At 39.8% G+C, this 25,002-nt stretch overlaps 1 protein-coding gene and 1 long non-coding RNA gene across 2 annotated transcripts; both read left to right on the top strand.

The window, feature by feature from the left end:
- The first annotated feature begins 4,791 nt into the window (after positions 1-4,791).
- mef2b (myocyte enhancer factor 2b) lies at positions 4,792-20,525 on the top strand. Its single transcript, XM_058638454.1, has 10 exons — positions 4,792-4,843; positions 4,972-5,028; positions 11,225-11,310; positions 12,787-12,990; positions 13,667-13,795; positions 13,896-14,085; positions 15,226-15,374; positions 15,612-15,726; positions 17,181-17,286; positions 18,087-20,525. Exons 3-10 carry the CDS (start codon positions 11,257-11,259, stop codon positions 18,409-18,411), a joined length of 1,272 nt encoding a protein of 423 aa, XP_058494437.1. The 5' UTR covers positions 4,792-4,843; positions 4,972-5,028; positions 11,225-11,256; the 3' UTR covers positions 18,412-20,525.
- A 1,827-nt stretch (positions 20,526-22,352) lies between these two features.
- LOC131466161 (uncharacterized) lies at positions 22,353-24,952 on the top strand. Its single transcript, XR_009241392.1, has 3 exons — positions 22,353-22,779; positions 23,092-23,169; positions 23,466-24,952. It is a non-coding gene; the product is annotated as an uncharacterized LOC131466161 (long non-coding RNA).
- Positions 24,953-25,002: the final 50 nt, after the last annotated feature.

Consider the following 25,002-nt stretch of genomic DNA (forward strand, 5'->3'; position numbering starts at 1 on the left):
TGAAGTCTGTGTGACCCGAGTTTACTAACGTGTATTTTAGGATCACAGGTGAAACATGCAGACATCTCGGCTTCACACACGTCAGTTAAGAGGAAAAAAATCTCACAAGAACCACAGAAACATTCAGCGTACGTGCCATTATGGGTCAAATCTGTGGCCCCTCGATCACATGAGTCCGCAGCAACGACAGACTATACTTTAAAAAAAGAGATTGATGTCAAAAAGGAAGTGGAAAAGAAAAAATCACAGATAATATAAATTAGTTGTGCCAGTGGTTTAATTTGCATAATTTACATTGTGTGTACACAGTCATCAAATAAGGTGTAATAATACTTACACTGTGTAATCTGTGCTTTGTGGTACAAGTTCTACAGCTTTTTTTTGTTAATCACTCTATTTCTTGCACTTGTAATGTAACTGTGTGTGTGTGTGTGTGTGTGTGTGTGTGTGTGTAAGCGTCGCTAAAACCTTCAATCTTGAACTTGCAGTTTCTTCCCCATCTGATACACACACAAACATTGAACAATGCACACAATTCAGAAAATGTAAAGCTTCATTCAGCATATATTGTTCTGACTTTCAAAGTGCATATTGTCTTTCAACTGGAAGGTTGTGGGTTAAATTCCTGGCTCTGCTATATGTGTCCTTGAGGAAGACACTTGTTGAAGTGTGTGAATGGTTATGAAAGAAGACTAAAGCTCTATATTATAATACAGACCATTACCAACTCTTCTTCTTCTTCTTCTGGTTTTATTTGGTAGCAACAAGTAACAAAGACAGTTAGAGGAAATGTAGTGGAGTAAAAAGTCAAATTGAAATGTAAATAACAAAGTACAGATACGTGAGTTTTGCACTTAAATATAGTAACAAAGTATTTGTACTTTTGTTACATTACATCACTGGGTAAAAGATAGATGGAAAAGTGCTATAATGCATAACTAAAGTGTACTGTTAATAGTGTAATTATATAAATGCATTGATGGGATTTGTGTTAAAAAAAATGGACATAATTGTAATATAGACAGATATTTGAGTGAGATGAATGGATCTATGCTTAGACTTCAGGTCATGTTGTTGATTCAAGAGCTTCAGGTTGTTCAGTTCCATTGTGTGTGTGTGAGGCTTTCCTAAATGTTGCACAGCGGAACAGCCTCTCGTGGAGGGTGGTGGAGGGGGGGTCTTGATCCTTTTTCCGAAACGAGGGGGGATCTTGATCCTTTTTCCGAAACACACCACATAATGGGGATTTCTGGACGGATCCAGAAACCATCATGTGGTGGGGAATCTATTTCTGTTCCTCCACTGGTAACAGAACCACCAGCCTCCTGACATCTCTGTGAAGGATGGTGGAGGGACAGTTCTCCTTCTCTTTGCCTTTCTTACTTTGTCCACTGAAAACCGGACAACTTTGGCACGTCCTCACTTTCACCTCTCGTACTACGCCTTTCACATCAGGATGGGCCTCCACAACTCGACCGAGCCTAAACTGGCCTCTCAGTGCATTCTGGTCAGCCAACCACACTAAGTCTCCCACTGTGACGTTCCTTGCGGGTGCGTGCCACTTCTGTCGAACGAAGAGGCCCGGGCCCGCCAGCTGGCTCAACCGCTTCCAGAACTTGTCGACCTCGTTCTGGACCGCTCTCAGGCGTGCAACGGGGTAAGTCAGGTATTCAAACCCTCGAGAGTCCCCGCTAGGCCCAGCACGGCCGGAAGTGAGTTGGGAGTGATGACTCCTACAGTCTCGTCTTGTACCTGGAATCTCGCACCGATTGGTCTTTCGTTTGACAGATAAGCTGCCAGGTAGAGGAGAGTCTGGAACTCCAGTGCTGTCAGGTTACCTTCTACCCCGATGTTGCTCAACGCTCTCTTGAGTGTACGGACTGCTGCTTCAGCTGCTCCGTTTCGATGGGGAGAGTTTGCTGGGTGAAACACCCACGACCAGTCGGTCCCAGCGGCGGTTGCTTTCTTCTGGACTTGATCCTTGTCGATGTTGTTCAGGAATTCGTAGAGTTCCTAACGAACGGGGAAATGGGCATATCCGACCAGTAACCCATGTTCGTACCATCCCACCTGTTCCCACCCACTCGGCTATCGTTTCTCCGCCTGTTGACAGGCAGAGTACTGGAAGTGTTACCAGCCCTCCTCCGCAGCCTCAACAACCTAACTGTAGACCCATTGAACTCTGAAAAGACCCAAACTGCAGAGCTGCAGAAGACCTTGGTGCAAAGTCAGGAACATCTCACCGAGCTTCAGTCTGACTTCTACCAGAAAGAGTCAGAAGAAGAAGAGTCTGCTCTGCATCAAGACCTCAAGGCACCAGAAGAAAAACTGAGCTTAGCACAGGAGGACTTGGCTGCTAACCACACCAGCCAACTCCTGCTAACCACACCACTGCTAACTTTGGAGGCTCAGACAAAGGAACTGAAGAGAAGCCACAGCTCATTGGAGCCAGAGCTCACTAAACAAGAGCAGAAGCACCTGGTGATACTGTCTTTAGAGAGCAGACTCTCTGAGAAAATGCTAACTCAGTGGCTTGCACATGTGAGCAGCCCCAAAAACTATGCCTTCCCGGGAAACCATTTCGAGAAGCTCTTATTGTTCCTGTCATTACTCACATTACTCTACAAGAGTAGAGCTTTTGAAGTTCAGCGAGCCAATCTCCATTTACACTTCTGAGAGACCCAGCTACCATGAGAAGCCGGTCGACTGGAGGAGGATCCTGGAGGGAGTGGAGAAGATCCTGAAAGCAAGGGGCTTCTACCACAATCCCTGGGCCCGGTCTGGTCAAAGTGGGAGGAAGGATGAGGCAAAGCCTGACCAAATGACTCTCCTTACTGAAGGAGAAGTGGATGTAAAAGCACCAAACCCATTAACTTGTCGCGTCCTACTGTGCCAGATCACTGGATTGTACAACCCGATGTATCGAAATCGATCTAACAACACCTGTGAAGCAAAAAGGTGTGATTCTTGTGAGGAAGGCCTCCCAGGAGGCTGGCAAGTTCACTAAGGACACTTGGGATTAATCCCTCTCCGACGAGCTCCGAGGGAAAGCAGTTGAGCTGTTGGAGGAGTGGCAAAAGGGTCCCGAGTTCCTGTCTAGTCCAGTCGAAGATTGGCCAATGAAGTCTGCCACAAAAGTGGCAGCTGATGCTACAGAGACAGTGAGTAAACTCCAGAAGAAAGACTTTACAGCAGTTCTCACCAGAACCCAAGCGCAGAAGTTGTTAAATTCTGGTGGTGAAGGCCGGAATTTCACAGATGGAGTTAGCAGGTCTCTAGCAGGGCTTCAGTCGGCAGGATATGAGATAAAATCGATCCCTGTTGAGACCAAGAAAGATGAGACACTGTGGGGAGCCGCACTCATAGTCCAAGTGGGTCTGAAAAGGTGCAGCCCTCTAGCTAAGCTCTATGGAGGGGTCAGTTATGCTTGAAAGGCTGTAAAGAAGTGGGTTGCTCGTATAGGGAGAGCCCTTATTCCAGCAAAGTGGGAGGTAGTACTGACACTGACCGAACTTGAAACTGCATTCCAAGATCCCCCTACGTCATCCCGCTACGTCATCAGAGACACTGTGAGACGGGGAATAAAGATGAAAGTCCGGGGTGTGGTATTCAGTTGCATGGCTTTGAGAGCAAAGCATGCTGACTTTGTGGAAGATCTGTCGATGGATGGATTCATAAAGGCGTACCAGCGCTTCATGTCTCTCAGGGGCCACCCAAGAAAACTTTGGTCGGATCAAGGGACCAACTTTGTGGGCGCCAAGCCAGTTTTAAAGGAACTCTACGAATTACTACTAAACAACATTGACAAGGATCAAGTCCAGGAGAAAGCAACCACCGCTGGGACTGACTGGTCATGGGTGTTTCACCAAGCATTGAGCAACATTGGGGTGGAAAGTAACCTAACAGCGCCACCAACCTAACCACCATCCTCCACGAGAGGCTGGTGGTGGTTTCGGAAAAGGATCAAGAACCCCCCCTCCACCATCCGGTTGGTGGTGTGTTTTGGTAAAGGATGCCACTGTGTCATCAAGGACAATGTGTTCATGGACAGTGAAACCTTTATTTGTCATTTGTATCTGTTATTCATATTGTGTGTAACACGTTCGTATCCAGCGATGTAGCTCTATGTACCCATTTTGAAAGGTAGAATTTGTAGTTGTTGTGGCCTACTTAGATTTAGGAATCAGTAGGCCAAGTGGGAGGTGTAGAACTTTCCAGCAGGCAAAGCTAGTTATCTTTCATTCTATTTATCTGTTTATTGTTGTAATTGGTATCAAAGCACCGTTGACTTTTAAAGAGCCTTTAAGGTGCATTGTCAAAGCCATGTTTTGTTATATATTAACCTTCGTATGGGCCTTTGTAAAATCTATCTATCATCAGAACCTGTACTACTTGTCGGTTTTACAACCTAACTGACTGTAGTTAGTAGCTAATAACTGTCTAACTAACTAACTAATAACTGTCTAACTAACTAACTAACTAATAAATGTCTAACTACTAACTGACTGCTGTTTAATTGTGTTTGTGGAATAAACCTTCAGAAAGACAGTCGAGTTGTACCCGCCGTACTTGTTCTGGTTGCCCTTTCCAGAAGGGAGTATTGAGCTGAAAGGATCAGCCAGCAGAAATCTGGACAAAAGTGTAGGTGCTGCTGTGAGAGTAAGTGAGTGAGTGAGTGAGTGAGCGGCGGGTGGGAGGTGGAGGAGAGTGTCCAATAGCAGAGCAGAGAGGGCGGGCTGTGGTGCAGGGGAGAGGCGGTCTGCTCTGCTGCCTGCAGCCGCCAGCTGTTGGAGAGAAAGCAGCGCTCATCCTGAACCATCTGCATCTACTGCTGCATCATCAGGTGAATATCTGTCCACAGCAGCGCAGGCCTGAACACAGGACCAGAGCAGGAGACGAGGATCACTCCCAACCCCCACTTCAACACATTTATGCTTCTCCACATTATTTTATTATTCGCAACTTTTTCAGCTTTTTCCCGTTGGTCTTGTTCGAGTGGGTGAAACTCAGAAGGAGCCTGAGGAACAGGTGAGAATGTTGTAGTTTATTGATTTATTATTATTATGTTGTGTAATATCATTTTTAATAGTAGGTTAGGATTCATCAGTGGTGAAAAAGCATGACACAGCAGTCCAGCCGTGAGTACTTGTTGCTGTGTCATTGAAAGCAGCGTATAGATGAAGCTATATTAGACGGGGATCCTTGGCAACTCAGAGGCAGACAGTCTATTCTTAAACGGTCTGTTTTGGATGACGTCAGCACTTTATTTTGCCTACTTATCTGCTAACATTGTGGATAAAAGCACCGCTATGTTTCTTTTTCACCCTTTAGCTTGTGCACATGCGTTATTTGCTTGGTTTGCAACAACATAAGCCCCCTGTCTCTGCCTCAGATAGATAGATAGATAGATGGTGCATTTTAATAATTCAGATTCAATCATGTAAACAAGTTTTCATAAAAATGACTGTAAAAAAGAATTTAGACAGAAATTAGAATTTAAATACAAGTTTTAATTGAGAATTAAAGCTATGGAAAGAAATAAAATACAAAAACAAAAAAGAAATGAAGAAGTTGTAAATTTTTTTATTAAAAGGTGCTCTTACCTGGACAACTGGTTAAAGGGCAGGTGTTTGAGCATGTCCACAGATAGATAGATGGATAGATAGATAGATCGATAGGTAATTTAAATTCATGGAGGATTACCTCCATGAATTTGTCCTAAAGCTGCATGTCTTCACTGTGAGTCCACTGGGACTTTCTCTCTCTCTCTTGTCATGGAAAGACAAAAATGCTGAGCTCACGTCTGCGTGTCCTCTTGCTATTCTGGCACAGTCAGAAAATATCAAGGCATTTTGATTATCTCCTGTTAAAATTAGACTTCATACTTCATCACTGTGACTCTGCAAAGGCCCGGTGAGCGCATGAACTCTGAGGTGATGATGATGATAATGATGATGTGCCATATACAGACACATCAATGTATCGTCCTGCATAGGCAGAGATTCCTTTAAATGAAGGTGTGATACATTTTCTCCTTAAAATTCCTAAAAAAACCTCAAAATTAAGAACCTCCTCACCTTAAAATTCATACAAATATGGTTGAAGACCTTTCTTTGGTGCACAGGGCTCAGATGTTTGAGGAGAATGATTCATGGAATGATGCTGCTGCCGTTCCAGTATAGAGCTTTTCAATGCAACCATCATAAAATAGGCTCAACTTCTCCTGGAAATGAAATAAATGAAAAACTAATGCAACAACAACAGCCCATAATCTATTTTGCCATGATAGTTTCTGAGCTGTCACTGTTGCTACTTTGCCGCCACATGATGAGACATATTTTCCTTGGGTTTTCTCTGCATATACATGTGTTTTCTCAGACATTTACAAACCAACATGCTCTAAATGACTCACAGAAAGAAAACCGTCAGAGCAGAACGCCCAATTCTCTACGAATGCCCTACTTTGCCCCCCTCCTCCGTCATTCATGCATACAGTTCCCTGCAGCCACGCGAGCATCTACTGCGACATATCATCACAACAGCTGATCGAAAACCTGTTATAATTTGTTTGTGGGTAATTAGACAGACACTCCCAGGATATGTCATAGAGGAGGCCGACGGGTGCCTGATGTTTTTTCCACTGCGTGGCCTCTGGGAAGGCGTTTAACAAAGATGCTGTCTCTTTGTGTAGAAGCGACAAGATTCAAGTGTGTGTATATATATAGATATATATGTATATATATCTATATATATACATATATATGTATATATATATATATATATATATATACCTATGTTTGTTCTGAGGAACTAACTGTATAGGGTTAAGATGTGAATTTCCAGTTCTATTTCTATTTAAGTGAATGGAAGTCAATGCAGTGTCCTCAGAAAAATAACTGTTCAAACCTGTTTAAGTATTAAGATAAGATAAGATATTCCTTCATTAGTAGCACAGAATTAAAGTAAAATCGAAAGGAAATAAATACTAAGCATTCATTATAAACACCAGTAGTTTCGATGTGTTCATGTGAGTACTCAGTGTGAGGGATTGCTCATGTAAAAATATTGTATTGTTACATTATATTATATTATATATTATTATAATATGTATTTTTACTGGTACATTTAGATTAAAATCAAAGTTCTGCTTTTTTGTTTTTGTCACCCAATGCCCACATTTTCTCGGCAGCGACAGCTCGACAAGTCGAGCCAAAACATGAGAGATCACAGTCAGTAGATATAGTTCAGGCTCTGGTGCCTTCACAGACGTCGAGTGGCAGTTGTTGTGCGGGAAAGAACATCCAGAATTAACTGATGTGCGAGGCACTGCCAGGCTTTTCCTGTCTGTCTTTAAGTCCCCGGCAAACCTCAACAAATCTTCTCACAACATATGCATACAGTACACAAACTACACTGGAGGTGCGGCTATATTTATCCGCCGCTGTCTCGCAGAGCTTTGTGAGGCTCTGATGCTCGTCCTTTGATTATATCTGAGAGGAGAGGAACTCTGTGAGATAAAGATCTTTCTGCCCTGTTTAGAACACATGCGTCCCACTTCCCCCTCGTCTCATCATTATCATGCATTCATATGGGGTTAATTTGTCTCACTTTTATATCTAAAATCAACAGCTGGACCTGCTGTGAGTTCAGATCTTTGTGGTCGTTGAGTATAGACTCATAAATCTGGTCTTGTCTACGGTGCATTTTAATATTCTTTGTTTTTATGTTTTTTTTACGGCAGTTGAAACACTCATCTTTTTTATATTCTGTAAATCATATGTTTTTTGTTATTTTTTTGTTGTCTCTGTCACAGTGTGTGTGAGGCATGGTACAATACATTACGTAAAGTTTACATTTTAAACGTTTTGCACATATGTAATGTGACAAAAAAAGGCTGTTGCTTAAAAAAAAATGCACGTGCTGTCCTGTTTTATAAGTCAGGCTGCAGAGAATCTTTCTCTGATGACACAGATGTTTCGGGGAAGACGTTTGCTTTCTGCCGGTCAACGCACTTTACTGCACATCCAGAGGAGAGTTTGGTTTTTACTTCTGTTTCCACACTGTTACATTTGAAAACTAGTGGTCCTCAAGGAGTAGCATCGTGCTGGTTAAATAATGAACACGTTCTTAATTGGTTTCTATTTCAATGGCAATTAAATGCCTTATGGTTAATCACGTACATATAGCACATTTAAAACAACAGGAGTTGAGTCAAGGTGCTTTAAACAACACAATATTGAACAAAACAAGACAAAGTCACCAAAATAATAATAAAAAAGGACATACAATCAGCAGCCTCAGTATTAAAAGCAAGACTGAAAAGATTTAATTGGATTTAAAATGCCAGTAGTGAGAGAATCTGATGTAATTATCATCATCGCCTGCGGTTCACTTTGTTTTTTTACAGAGACAATGATGAGTTTGTTTCGTCTCATCAACATCACAGGACTTTATAAGGTAATGATGAAGGCGAAGAGGTGGATTCCTCCAAAAATGCCCCTGTGTGCCAAGCTTACATTGAGGGGCGGCGGGCACTTTAAAGGGGTCGTGGGAACACGGACGCTGTATCCGCTTAGGCACCGTCAGGAGGGCCAGGGAACTAAATATAGAACCAGCCAATATGTATTAAAGGGGAAAACCAGTGAAAACTCCTTGGGGGGTTGAGACAAGTAGTGTATGCTCAGGTCAGACGAGTCAGACCATTAGACTTAAACATAGTCATTTTGGCCACTTTATTAGGTACACAGGACACAGGGTAAAGTGGCAGGAGTGGCACCTGGTGGGCTGTCGACCACTTGCTTCAAGGTTTGACGTGTTGTGCGTTCAGTTGTGCAACTTCTCTATATGTAGGTTGTAATGAGTAGGGATACGGTATTCAATTTCAGTATCAGGCAAAAAGTAGTAAAAATTAATCAAATACATTAAAGCGGCCATAGCATGGTCCTATCTCACTTATATGTGAGATATGGAGGTGTACTTACAAACATGAAGTCGTTTTTATGGTCAAAAACGTCCTAGTCGCTACAAACGAGTCCAAATAAATGTCTCATCACTGACACGCTCATCAGACCAAAACCACACCCACAGAACACAGACTGTCTCGTGATTGGCCAGTTACCTGGAAGTGACGTAATTGGCACGTCAGCTCTCAGACCCGCAGCTCCCCCTCTGGAAAGGCAGATGCATTGCTAGCAATTATCAAAACATTGAGTAATGTTGTTATCCCTTACGCTTTTGATCCAGAGTCAGAAGACACTGTGACAAGTGAAAGACTGCTGCAGGACGCCTGTAGCTTGGATAACGTTGTTGTTCCCGAGATGATAAACACACGTGCAAATGAAACACGAGCGTAGCGTGTAGCTTAGCCTGTAGCCGGCTATTGCTAATGCTAAACGAGCACACAAAGACAGTTTTACGGTTTGTAAAAATTGTAATATACGTATTGTTGGCACTGCTCCTTCCTTTAGGTGAAGTTTGGTGTTGTGTCCTGCTTTATATTACCACTTTCAACCGTAGAAGAAGAAGAAGAAGAATTACTCTCGTTGTAGCTGCTGAGCGTATGTAGTTCTTCTTCTTCTACGGTTGAAAGTACGTCACCGGATGTGCCCGGACTCTAGTGCCCAAACTAGGAGGCGCTGCTGTTTAGAGGAGTGGTGAAATTCGCCAGTGACGTAACTAGTCAACGGAAGTGCCGTTCCGCTTCGTATGTTATGGACTTTTAGGGCTTCATAAACGAGGAAATGACGCAGAGACACACAAAAATGCAGTGTTAATTGGCACTTCCGGGCTATGGGATCTTTAAGCACAGGCATCAATGACATGTGATCACACTGTAAGTCATGGGTTCTGTGATTATGAGAAAAAAAGCGACACAAATAAGTGTTCGTTTATAAAAAATATCAGTATCTCAGTATCAAGGGCTGTGATATCACTGTCAGACATGCAAATATGGTAATAAGTGTTTTTGTGACCTGCTGTTGCAAGTTACCGTTGCCCTGTCTGTCCCCTTGAACCTGTCTGGTCAATCTCCTCTGACCTTGTTGATGCCACTCACTTGGGTATATTCCCTTTCTCTGTCCACTTTCCATAAACCAGAGAGCTGGATGTGTGTGGAAAATCCCTGTAGATCAAGTGTTTCTGAAATATTCAGACCAGCCTGTCTGCCACCAACAACCATGTCATGTTCAAAGTCACTTCAATCCCTCTTTTTTAAACTCGGTTTGAACTTTAGCAGGTCATCTTGACGATGTCTGCCATGTGATTGGCTGTTTGTGTGTTAACAAGCAATACAACAGGTGTACCTAATAAAGTGGCAGGTTAGTGTGTAATAGCACATTATTGGAAGATCAATCTGTGGAACATGTGGAACATGACTGAGGTAATAAATGGCTCTGTTGTTGAGTATGTAAAGCTTTGAAAGGGCAAATAATTGACTCGTGACTCTTCAGAGAAACGCAGCAGGCAGTTGAACAGATGTACCTAACAAAGTGGCTGATAAGTGAAGTGCAAATGTATTTGATTTAGTGCTGTGTGATGCCGCAGCAGAGTCTCCCCATGTCTGTCTCTCAGGATGCAAAGAGTTAATAATTCAGATTTCACCTTGTGCAGCTCTATATGGTCTTTTTATAAGAGCAGAGTGACATGAACATGGTGTGTGAGTTTCAAAAAAAGGACATTCTCATGATAACCACACTCCGTCCACATCTTTCCCTTCTGCCGCGACAAAATCCTGCTTTTTTCCCGACCTGGTTGTTCATGAGAGAGGAGTGGGTGGCTTTCAGTGTAAGCCATCTTTCAAAAACACACCGTTTTCCTTTTGCTGTTTGGTTTCAGCTAATGCCAGCTGAACCTTTAAAAGTAGCCACCAGCTGTATTTTTAACCCTGTCTCTTGGGGCTGCAGTGAGCAGTGGAGCTCTGTGCTGCTGGCCCGAGGGTAACCCAGACTCTGGGGGTGTTAGACTGTGTAGATGGCTGGCTCTAACTTTAGACCGCGTCGCCTCACGGTGGTAAAAATAAACACCCTACCATTATGGAGGGGGAAGGGGCTTGAGGACCTGAACCAATGGATGACATTTTCCCACCAGAACCTGATGGCAAAATGTCATTTTCCTTAAACAAGTGTTTGTCACATCTTTGTAATGCATCATGCAGCAGTGTGACTTGCAATGACACAAATGTTTTATTTCCTGCCACTTTAACATATACGTTTGTTTTGTGTTACAGGTGTTTCACAGATTTACAGACGGCAGAAAAAAATGGGAAGAAAGAAAATACAAATCTCCCCTATTAAGGACCAGAGGAATAGACAGGTGGGTGTGCACACAGTATTTCATTTAATATTATTATTATTACAGTTTTAACCAGAACCATTTTCTATGCCGTTCATTCAAAATATAATAAGTGAAATTTTTATAATGCCATTAAAATATATATATATAATTTAGTCTATAAATTGTAAATTCCTTAGCAACTACTCTGACATCATTTTATATGTTGTTGGCATTTGCTGCTTTTATTGTTTAAATAATTGCAGCTTAATTATTCCTATGGTTTTCTGATATTTTCTAAAGTTAAATACAGCGACATAACACATAAACTGATTACAGCAGCATTCCAGATTACACTCAAATAGTACAAATTGTAGCCGGATGACATAGTTCAGAGATAATGTTTGCACGTGAGGGAAAGTTAAAGACAGTGCTTTTAGTATTTTTGACAGTGAAACGCTTCACAAAAGTAAGGTAAAACATACAAAGCGGTCAAGTTTATAAATTTATACTAAAACGTCTTTATTGATATCACAGAATACCATATTGCGATTATGGTTATTAACTTGTAGGACTTTATGGACGTTTGGACACAAGTAAAACCATAATTCACTGCTGTAAATTTAACACAAATTTGAATCAAAGAAATACAATAAACCATGTTCAAAATGCTCCCTCATGTCTAATCATTGGGACTGAACGGTTTTTGGTGATAAGGGTTTTCATTTATGCAAATAGAGAGTTTTGAGTTTTGTTTTGAATCTGAATTGAGATTCTGAGGGAAGGAAGTGCCTCTGTCTATATCAGGGGTCTGCATCCTCTTCAGCTGTAACACTATTTTTATTTTTTTTTCATTATTTCTTTGTAAGTGGACACTTCTTTTTTTAGGCATCAAGGTGATAAATAAAAAAGTGGTAAAATATGATATAAAAGTGGTAATATGTCACATCCTATGTTTACATCAAATGAGAGTCGTTCCTGGCACTTAAATGAAGTCATGTACACATTAAGTCTGTCGCCCGCAGGTTTTCTTCAGCACAGACTACATAATCATATCATTTTTTTATTTATTTATTTCAAAGTGGGTTATTTTTTTTATTTGATTAATTGTCCACAAACCATGGGGAGACTCAAATAGATATGTTGTGTTTTATTTCAAAGTAGTGTCGGTCACTTCATGAGAGGTGAAAAAAGTAAACAGTTTCCTTTTTTGTATTTTTTTTGTAAATGTCATATATGTATATATATAGTATATCTACGTATATAAAACGTTTTATGGGTCATATGGGTTTTACGGGCGACAGATTAAATGTTTTTTGGGTGAAGAGGGGACAAAAATGGCTCTTTTAATATTAAAGGTTGCAAACCCCTGCTCTATATTCTGTATTCTAATGTAAATGTAACCTTCAGCATATATACATATATATGTATATATGTGTATATATATATATATATATATATATATATATGTATATATGAATTATACTTTATTCATTTTTGTTTGTTTTTTTGCCACAGGTGACCTTCACCAAGCGTAAGTTTGGTCTGATGAAGAAGGCGTACGAGCTGAGCGTGCTGTGCGACTGTGAGATCGCCCTCATCATCTTCAACAGCACCAACCGTCTGTTCCAGTACGCCAGCACAGACATGGACAAAGTGCTGCTCAAGTACACAGAGTACAGCGAGCCGCACGAGAGTCGCACCAACACAGACATACTGCAGGTACGGTGCTGTCCCAGCTGCTGTTCAGGAAAACAACCACAAAGAAGGCTTTTTTTGGGTTTGTTTTACATATAGTGAAAAGGAAGTGCGGAGAGCTTTCACAAAAAACATGCTCTTTTTTCTTTTCTTGATTTGTTTTAATTGACCTTTTACTATTTGAGTTCAATTCATTTTGTGTAATACTTTTGTCTGCAGAATAGTGATTTAAATGTTGTTGCAGCACAATCTGCTGTCATGCGTTTAAGCCATCATTTGGCACAATCCATGAATATTAACATTTATATTTAACTGTACACTTCATCTTCCTTCGCTGCAGTCGTCTTTTCTATTATTGATTGTGTTGAATTTGTCTCTAAATCCACTTTGCGTTGCATTTGAGTTGTTGGTTATATTAAGTAGAGGATGATAGGTTAAAACGGCCTTAATATTTCATGACTATCGAATCATATCAACCGAACAAGCACGCCCATGCATTTTACTTTGGATAGGATTCGATAGCCATGAAATATTAAAGACCCCGTTGTCATAAAAACCTTTCAAACAACTCAATTAGTACCGCAGACGCATTATTCACCACACCTATAAGCACTTCCAGCTGATTGTTGTTGCTGCTTTTTGTCTATATCTATATAAATTACATTTAAATCATCATCGTGCACTTTGTGTTCTGCCTCAGACCCTGCGCAAGAAAGGCGTCGGCATCGATAGCTCAGAGCTCGACAGCGAGGAGAGTGCACTGGTGGCTGCAGAAAAATACCCCCTGTGTGAAGGCATGGATCTGTCTCTGACTCGTCAGCGCTTCTATGTCAGTCCCACACACACGTGTGCACATTTACCACAAGTTATAATTCCTATTTTTCTGCCTGTGCTGCTAATAATGTATGTTTTTGTTTCGTGTTTCTCAGACTCCGTCTCTGCTCACTCCAGAGCCTCAGTTGCAGGTTTCTCCCGGCTGTGAAAACGGCTTCACCAACTCTTCTGGTTCCATCGTGGCGTCCCACAGAGCCCAGGCCTTTAAACCCATCAGCTCTAGACCCGGCTCTGCCAGTCCTGCTGCACCACACACGCACTCTGCTTTCATGTCTGCACACTCAGGTGAACTAAACCTCTGAATCATTTATTATGATTAGTTCAAAAATGTTGGCAAGAGATTATATACAAAAAACATCACTGAAATTAAACCAGCTTTTTATCTATAGCACGTTCTTTGTTCAGAGTGGCCTCAACATGAATGCAATAGTATAATGTAGTCTATTTACACAACATTAAAATACATACATGTGTATAAAAATAAGCCACTGAACCAAATACACAGCAGCTTTTAATAAGAGCATTTTAAATCAGTGGTATTAAAGACGTAAGCAACTTAACTTTTCTCACTAAATTCTCGCTGAAAAAATTCACGTGTACTGTTGCGAGCCTTGTGTGCAGCTGGCTGTGAACTCACAGGAAGTGTGTGTCACACACACACACACACACACACACACACTTGCATTTGGCCTGTTTTGTGAAACTGGCCCTCCACCAGAGTTCACAGCCGCTCTAACCAGAGCTGTGGTTTCTCTACAGAATGTATGACACCTGTCTCCTCTGCAGCATTTCAACCACTGGACATGGCACGGTGTAAATGAAAGTAATCGTGTTCGTTAATAATGCACAGTATATTTATACAGCGTTTTTAAAAAATGCCTCAACAACACATGACTTATTAAAACTGTGTCAATAATTCCTTTTTATAACTGACACTAGTTTGCAGTCCATTCAAAATAGTGTCTGTTGTGTCTGAAGGAAACCTATTACAAATATTATTGATGTATGATCTCACAAATGATTGCCCTTTAGTAAATAAAAAATTTAATAATAAATGGGCTTTACTTAATTTACTTACATGCAGTTTTTTCTTGTTGTTTTCCATTGACTTATTCTCAGGTAAGAACAGAATCGATGCACAATGAAAAGCACACATTTGACGACTGACGGGCTTCTGTGTTCTCTTTTACTCTACGTTTACAATATCACGGCATTTATATTTTATATTTTATAAATATTGTAATTCATTAAAATACACACACACACACACACTGCAGTTCAACACGTTGTGAATGTGTTTTCTACGTTCTCCAACAATGTGAAGCAGCTAAAGTCAATAAATAAATAAATAAATAAACGACTGTTCTGTAAGTGAAACAAGCTCACATCTCTTTTCACTTCCTGCTCCTCTCTTTCACTGTGCAGGTATCGGCTACCCCGTGTTGTCCCACAGTAATCTGAACCGAGCTCTGGACATGAAAAGTCCTCCTGTTCTGACCCTGGGCAGCGAGAGCCTGCGGGCAGACGCTGCTAATCAGGCCATGGCCCCCACACATGTTAACCACAGCTCTGCTGTAAGTTACTCAATGGTGTGATGGAATAGGTGTCAGTGACAGGCTGCTGACACACACATACGCACACACTGTAGGTGGCAAACTATCAAAACCCAACCGCTAACTGCTTTGCAAACATGGACAAGCACTTTCACACATTTTCTGACTCACTCACTTTTCACATTCGAAATATTCACGTATGAAGTGACTCCACTGGAGATTTTCCCATTTTTGACCATTTCTCTGTGTGTCCATCAGAGGGGTCTCTTGTACCAGGGTCTGCACGGCGGCAGCTCCATGATAGCCATGAGCAAGGCAGGACTGCTGGGCCACAGTCTGGGGGCCTACAGCCTTCCTTCTCCTGCAACCCCTGGTTTGTCTGCAAATGACTTTAAATGATCTGTATGATGGTGTTTTTTATTTGCTATCATTAGAAGCAGAGGGGAAACACCTACTATCACTAATAAAGCACAAATAATTCAAGATATAATATAAAAACAACAATGTTTTTTGAGTAGTGAACCTACATTAACCAAAATATTGCCTGCTCTCTTTAAATCTAGGGCTGCAACTAATGATATTTATTTCCATAATAGATATATCTGAGTACTTGTTTGTTCCGTAAAATGCCAGAAAATGTTGGAAAATATTGATCTGTGTTTGAAATGATGACATTCTCAAATGTCTTATTTTGTCCACAATCCAAAATGATTCTTTGTCAAATGGAGCAAAGAAACAATATAGTTGCAGCCCTATTTAAATCCATAGAAATCCATAATTATATCCAATTTTTGCACGCTATTGTGAAATGACCCTGGTGGGTTTTCAGTGCTTTGACTGAATTTAATTCAAGATTCAAGATTCTTTATTGTTATTATGCAAGCATAACACAATTTCCTCCAGAGACTCTCAGCACACATTGAAATGTCCTAAATAAAATAAAAGCACTTGTAGAAAAAAAAGAAAAGCTTATAGCAAATGCATAACCACATTTATATACTACTATGATAGCGATGAAACATGAGCGTGAGGAAGGAACTGTTCTGCACTTCCATTTAGACAGTGGTTTTGAATTGTATTGTGTGTAATTGTCATCAGGGGATCACAACATTATCAAACTAGGTGTTCTGTTATTGTTTTTACTGAGAGACCTCTAGTGGCAGAAAAGACATACTGTGTGTTGAAGCCACAATAATAACCATTTGATTTAGTGGTTATTTAAGGACACACAGCCATTTATATCACTGCTTATTTCCAATGCCAGTCTCTAGAACAGGGCTCTCAAACTCAAATGACCTTGGGGGCCACTGAGCATCTAGTCTGGCCAGTAGAGGGCAGTCAAGTGAAAACTTAACTATTCAGTAGGAGGGTGGGCAATATGAGCTTAGAATTATGTCACAAAATTCCATCATGATATGACATGATCGCAATGATAAAATATTTCACAAAATTTCAAAATAAAAGAGTGTATCGCACAATAGCAATGTATTTATGATGCAAAATGAATCTATTAATTAAAACAACATGCAGAAATAACTGGGCCACATGAAATGGACTGGACCTCTGTCCTAGAAGGACCTTTAAAATAATAATTATTAATAATAATAACAACAATAATAAGAAAAATATTCACATACAGCAAAGTTTAAAAGTTGCACAGATATTTTATGATTTTCTCCTTCAGCACTCAATAATAAACCCATTTGTCAAAAGTCTTCCTTTAAGGTTGTGTTATTCATTGACAGCATTTATATAAATTGTTTCCTTTTTAAAATAATAATTTAAAGAAAGCTTCACATGTCCCCCCTGCCCTCTTCTTCTCTCCAGAGTACAGCCAGTCTGGCTTTTATCAGTCTGTACAGCGAGGAGCCGTGAACCCGTGGCAAACAGCTCAGCTGCCTCAGGAGCCCCATGGGCCTCATACAAGCCCGGGGTAAGTGTATTAATACAAATCTACACATTCCTCTTTGCTCCTATAGTATTTTCATATTCAACTTTTTAAACAATAAGATCAGCCACAAAACAGCACTGATCACATTGTATACAGTATCTCAAATTGTCTGTTTTTGAGCAGGAAAACATACACAACACGTATATATATATATAAATAAAGGCATCAAAAATATAATAATAAACGTTTTCCTTCATAAAATAAACAGGTAAATGTGTCTGGATTTAAAATCATGGGAATATATACAAAAATGTTAAATATTTACAGAGAATAAAATTGTCTATAAAGCTATGTGCTCGGCAATGTTTTGGATTTCAAGGTGATTTTCCAAAAGAACAATTGATTTTACTCACATTTATGTAAGTTTTGTTGTGTAGCTCTACTGTTTTTATCATCTACATTTACACTGTGTCGTAGGCCTTAACCTTTAGAACACAGAGCATTTAGGCTGCTTTCTTCCATTACTATGTTAAAACGTATATATATATATACAGCATATACAGAGGCTATAAGGATGTACAATATAGTCCCACTGCAATTTACCAAGGGTGCACCTGTGGCACGGATATGTGCCGTGTGAGCACTAAGGGTTAATGTCCTTAGTTGAAACTGTAAAATTACAATTAATTGCAAAGAATAAATGATGTCATAATATTAATTTCCCACTTTAATCTTGAACATAATGACCAGTAAATCAAATAAAATAACACATCATCCAGTTGCACCTGATGGACTAAGCATATTTCCAGTCTTTTGTCATTTCATGCTCTTGTTGTTCCCAGGACGTCCACTGGAGGGTGCTCCTTCCCTTCCCAATGTTGCCCCTCAACCTCTCCACATCTGCCCTCCCTCAATCGCAACATCAAATCGGAGCGTTGCTCTCCCGAGCACATGTCCTCGCCCACCTCTCCCCCTCTGCACCACCACCACCACCTCAGACAGCTATCTCCAATGAGCGACCTTGAGTCGGCTCGCCATACACCTCCAGAAACCCGGCCAGCCAATGGCACAAAGGAATTTCCCACAGCCAGCGGCTACCAACAAGACGAGAAGGAAGGAGGGCAGCCACTGGGGCGGTTAGAGATGAGTGATGGCTGGCAGAGATAGCTGGCTGCTGCGGCACCATCTCCCCGTCTGTCACCTCAATGCTCTTTAAAGGCAGTGCTCATAACATACACAGACACACACACACACACACACACACACACAAATGTAACACTGAATATATCCAAATGGGGTCAATTGGTCCTCGTCCTCCCACAGAGGAAGGAATGTCTCTCTTTGTCTCACCACACAGAGCTGGTCTCTCCTGGGCAATCACTCGATTGATCCACTGAGGATCATGTGATGCAAAAAGAAATTCGTTTTCTGTTTGGTTTTTCTTTCTTTTTCTTTTTCTCTTTCTCTGTGGAGATCATCCGAATCAAAAAAAAAGAAAAAAAGGAAAATTAAAATGTGTTTGTTTTGTTCTGTGACTTTGTTGGAGGTAGCGTCAGCACAGTGGGACCAACTGAATTTCTGCAAAACTATATTATATATACATATATATACATACATATATATGTACATTTACATATGTATATATATATATATATATATACACATATATAAATATTTGGCTTTCAGTGCAGCCTTCAGTGTTAATAGGTCTGGTACAAATATTGGAAAATAGCTGTAATATTACTCTCCACACTGCCTTTGTATGAATATGACAATGAAAAGCAGACAGGAATGGAAATGACACCATTGTAACACCAGCAAAAACACCTGTAAAACTTTATAAACCCCATTTTTTAGAAACATCGGGCTACTTTCTAAAAATACAATAAAACTCCCGAGTCTGTGTCATCATTTACGATTAATTTTAGTTTCACCAAGGATATTTTATCCTTATCCCTATCCCGTAGTAGACAGTATATACGTACCCATAAATGACATAAAACCAGTCAAGCTACACAAGAACCGACGTAAATATGTGGAATATCAACGTTTCATTCAGAAAATGACCTTAAAATCCAGGGAACTTCAAGACAGCCAAGCTTTCCACACAGTTTTATTTTATGAAGACATTTTATTCACCATTCATCAAGCTATGACATGGTAGCAAGACAGTTTATTATGTAACACCACCAAAGGGCTCAATGTTCATGCACCTTCAGCAGCGATTTCTCTCCTTAACCTTTACACCTTTACATCTGCGACCTGTTTATTTTGGAACCTTCCACAACTAACGTGTATAATCTTATTTCTTTTTCCTTTTACCTTTTAAATAAAAACTTCAAGTCGTTCAACAAGTTAGAGATTTTATAGTTGTTATTGTATTTTTTACTAAGGGTCCCAACTTCTCTGAAAATGGGGTTTGTGTCTGTTTCATCACTGGAGCCTTGGTCTGGTTTGAAACCGTGAAAATGTGCCTTGACACATTTACAAAAGTAGAGGTACATGTTATTTTATTATTAAGTTCTTCAACGGTCCTGTCCCTAAAAATATTCCTTTACATTTAGTTTACGAAATGAGAGAAATCGTGAATTCTGCACAAGAATGTGGTTGAAGTTCAGCTTATATGAAACTGAAATGGTCCAAATCAAATCATGCAGGGTGTCTGTATTACATGTGTTAGAGGGAGGGTCAGTCAAGTTTATTTGTAGGACAGCTCTCTTCTTACAGAGCAAAACAAAGTGTTATTATTTTGGAACCAAATTAAGAGAGGATTACCTCGATAAAGAAAACCATAAACTGAATTGTGCATATTTAAAGATGTGGGCATAGATCTGAAAAAAAACAAAAAACTGTGAACTGACCCTTTAAAAGCTTGGCATTGGTGGATCTCAGGAATTTGGATGAATGTTTCCTTGAATTTTAAAATAAGGATTTCCTCCCATGTTTGTATGTACGACGACAGTTGTGGATAAGCTACATTTCAGTCATGTTGTCTTGATTTAATTTGTCAAAATGTATGAAAATCTGATTCCAATAAAGACCCAGTTTTGTCCTTATATGCATCACAATCAAATACGGCAACATCCAAATATGTATTTATCTGAGGCAAGTCTATTAATAAATCAGATAATGATGTACAGTACAGTCTAAACTCCTTATTTCAGAAGGGCTTGGTTTTGTACGAGTGTATTGATATTTATCAATATCACAAGACTCTGTAATGGATTATTTCTTAAATAATTTCTCTGCAAAAACACAGATTATACCTTTTTAAATGATGAATTTTTGTTTTTGGTTACACAGCTGGTTCAGGATAATTATTTCACCTTTGTTCTGCAAAACGTGGAATGGAACTCACTTACGCTGATTGTCCACAAGGGGTCGTCCTGTTTTACAAAAACAGAGAAAACCTGCCTTAGCTATGAATGATCTAATTAACATAGAACAAAAACAGCATGCAGAGGGTTAGAGGTTGGCTGAGGGACGACTTCAAATTAAAGTATAAAGTTATATATATAGGTTATATATATAAATTACATGTGGATCATTTTTAGCATGAAAAGAAAACAGTATTCTGATGTTGTGGATTTGACTTTTCATGTGTTTGCTGAACGCGTCACTAACACAACAGAGACAGAGACATTTGTGGTGACTTTTTTTCTTTTCTACAAAGGACATTTGGTTTTCTTGTCTTTCTCTTGAGAGACAAATGTGAATCTGTTTTTCTTTCATGTATACATTCAGTCCAAAGACAGATAAAGTGCCTTGTGTTGTGGAAGCCTTCATGTGTGCATTTATTTAGTCTTTTTGAACACACACACATTTCCTCATTATCATGTCTGGCTGCTGTCAGGCCGCTCACCACGCAGCCAGCTAACGAGAAGAATCAGAATGGACTTCTTAAAAGAATTCAGACCTTTAATGTTTAAAGAAAGATTATTAATACAGCTGGATGTCTCACTGTAACCACGCCTGAACTTTTCCTTCCTGCCCATTTCCACTGACATGCAAAGTCAGGCCACAGCCCCACTCTGTCGGCTCTCCTCCCTAAAATGAAGAGTTTCTCACCAGGGTCAAGTCTGGTCTGCTCCCCTGAGACGAGCCCTGGCCCAGTCTGTAGGGCATGTCTGGGTCACGCACACACACACACACACACACACACACACACACACAATACACAGATACACATGTTTTTGCTTCATTCATAGTGAGCACACTCATAGACTTAATGCATTCCCGAGCCCCTTGCCCCAGCCTTAACCATCACAACTAAGTGTCTAACCCCAACCCTAAAACCAGGTCTTAACCCCCAAAAAGGACCAGCCAAAATGTCCTCACTCTGTGTGGTTTATATGATTCTTGGTCCTCACAAAGCCACAAAAGCAGCCTGCACGGTCAGCCATGGCTGCACGACTTGGCCTCCAGCACAGATGCACATAATTAAAGTGATAAAACTGTTTTGAACCTTGATATTATGTCAAAATACAATAATGTAATAATAATAATAATAATAATAATAATAATAATAATGATAGTACATTTTATTTATAATGCACAACTACTTTTATATTCAAACTCTGTAATGAAATATGTATCTTTTTAATGTTTTTCTCTGTAATTATAAGGTCAAAAACTGGGCAGTTGCATGTTCACATACAATCAGTAAACTTGTTAATGGACAAAGCTTAAATTCGGATAATGCTTAAATAACAAAGATTATTGCGAAATGAAAAGTTATGAGTGGGTTAGCATTTGTAAATTCCAAGGTAGATTAAAATAATGTCTATCTATTGTGTTACATTAAATTGGAATAGGCCTTCATCTGCTATTCAGCAAATTGAAAATGAAACCTAAATGATGACCAGATTCTGTAATGCAAGTAAAAATATTGATGCTTTTGATACTCAGTATACAAATGAAAAAAAGTAAGCATTTCTTCTCTTTTCTTTCTAATCTTTTCTTGATAAAGAAAACTATACCACGCTGATACAATTGCTATTGGCTGCCTCACCATGTTGCTTTGAACGTGATTGGTTGATGTGGTTGTCATCAAGAAAACTGGCCAATGACAGCTGTGGCGCCTTCTTATTTGAATGGTGCTAGGCAGGTGCACACAGCGGTATGTTGTGTTGTACAGATCTCCGCCAAAATACTATTAATTTTACGGACAAAAGTTGTGTTTTATTAGCTGTACATTGTAGAGATAAGTTCCCGACGACAACAACTAGTGTTTGTGGTGACGTTAGATGATTGAAATGTATAAAGAGCAAGTTGCTGTAGGCTACATGTTGCTAACTCTGTTAGCTTGGCGTTGTCGCTAACTTTGTTAGCTTAATGTCGCCGTGGCTAAGCTAATCCTTGTGTTAGTGTTTGAGCAGCAAGATGAATTTATTTCATGTCGTTTTATGTCAGTGTTGCTGTATTGCACTATGCTGAGAGCCGGTGTGTAGAACTATATTTGTCCGTGTTTCTCATCAGCATTAAATGTGGGTGGAGCTGGACAGTGGCTGTGTTATTTCAACCACACAACGCAAGGTAAGAGCACTAACCCCCTACAAAGGCAAGGTGATGTTTGTCAGAGGGAAAAGTAAGTAATTTATATATACATACATATACTACAGGTCATTCTAAGACAATAAAAGATGTGAATGCTTATAAGTTATTTACATAAATCATACTATTTGCCCCATTAAAAAAATCCTGATCAGTCGAAGAGATTGAATGCCTGCTGCTTAGCATACATACCCCCCTCATCTCTCATTTGGTGTTGTTCAAGTAGTTGAAAAATTAGTAGAAGAAAGACAAACATGACCTGTCCTGTCTCTGTCCTCTCTTTCTTTGCAAAAGGGGAAAAGCAGCATGAGCTCCAGAAGTTCCTGGGGAGTTGTTGTGATGTACTGTGGGGTTTCAACAACCTCACTGCAGGTAATACCCTCTCCTCTTCTCACACACATTCAAACACAATAGGATTCATTTACTCAATGGTGTGAAATATTTTCAATTCTTGAGTAATATTGAGAAGATATACACTAAATTATTAAAAAAAAAATCAGTATGTAGTTCTTCACTACATAATATGCATCTGAACACACATGAATGTCAACTTCAAAATAACATCTGTGCATACAACCTCCTTGAGGTATTTCTAGTTAGTGTCTTGTATTGTGATAGGCCATGTGCAATTTATTTTCACACACACACACACTCACTGATATCGACAGGTGACCATGGAGTTCACAACCATCAGGAGCAAAGGACACTTCAACATGTGGACAGGAGGAGTCGGGGATTGAACCATCTGATTGGACGACCACTCTACCCCCTGAGCCACAGCCACTCCGATTCTTATTTTCATGCAATTATATGCTAAGAAAAACAGCGTATGCAAATTATATTCCATTTCTGTCAGGTCCCCGATATGGACTAAAAACCACTAAATATGAAAAACTGGACTTGGATATCAAACTGCTTTGAAGATATTCACATCAGCTCCCCCCTAAATTACACAGAAATACAGTATATGATAAGGCATGTGCTTGTCTTGGAGAGATGTTACAGAGATGTTGTATTTGGCCTTATGTATGTGTAACTGCCTGTTTATTTATTCTCATTTCCAACACTGATAACTGCTAATGATGAGAAATGTGCTTATATTTTTTGTAGATCAAGCATTGGAACAAGGTTTACGGCTTGAACAGGCACCCAACGAGAGACAAGTCTACCATTACTAAGTATCAACTGCAATATATAAGGCAAGATATTGGTCAATGTTATCCACTATCCCTTACATTATGATGGAGATCAGCAAGTGTAGACAAATCTTTAAAAACGCTGTGCAAAAAGGGCTAGTTACAACTCACATGGGCCTCTCAATTGGCTGACTTTTGACACACTTCTGCAAATGGGTGTGGTGATTTGTGTGATTCTTTTTCACATTTACAATCTGATTACACACACGAATTAAGATACAGACACAACTCTCCGCACAACTTTGTAAATAATTTTAATACAATAATGATAATCACTTATGTGACTGTTATCCAGCAAAGCATGTACCAGTGCTTTAAAGAAACCGTGATGTGGTCATTCCATCCTAAGTTAGTCCTTTTCATGGCTCAAGCAATTTAAATGATTATGCCAATAAATCATGTCAGCTTTCAGACGAAAGAGGCCCTCCTGTCTTGCTCTGAGGTCCCATTCCTTAACTCTGACTGGTGTTTAAATATGAATGTTCTGATGATGTCATGGAGCTAATCCATCTCGTTTGGATGGATTTTAAATGCATTTGTTTGAAACGGCGACGTTTGGCGTCTTAGCTTGGAGGAGAATTTTTCTTCCCCAGTCTGCAGGGGCATTTGGTTCATAGTAATTAACAGTGATTAAAAAATGATCTTCTTTGGAGGTTGGGGTCAGAGTTCAGAACCCGGCTCAGTGGCGAGACACTCCTTTGTCATGCATCGTGACGTCTTTTGTGAAGTGGAGCACCAATTTTGAAAAGGAAATGTTTTGTCTGGGATATCTCCCACGCTCCCTGGTGAAGTGGACGCAACAAAATGACATGAATACTGTATATATATGTATATATATTTTTTTTTACTAAGCCATACAAATAAAACTTCAGGTTACAGCCAAACCTTTGCAAACCATGCTTTCAGAAAATCTCAACAATAAAAAAAAAAAAAAATGCGACACTTTCTTGTGAACCTTAAAGTACAGAGCTTTCAACTCAAATATATTCTACAAAAATCACACAAAAAC

This window comes from Solea solea, chromosome 9 (assembly GCF_958295425.1).
Source record: "Solea solea chromosome 9, fSolSol10.1, whole genome shotgun sequence".
Classification (NCBI taxonomy): Eukaryota; Metazoa; Chordata; class Actinopteri; order Pleuronectiformes; family Soleidae; genus Solea; species Solea solea.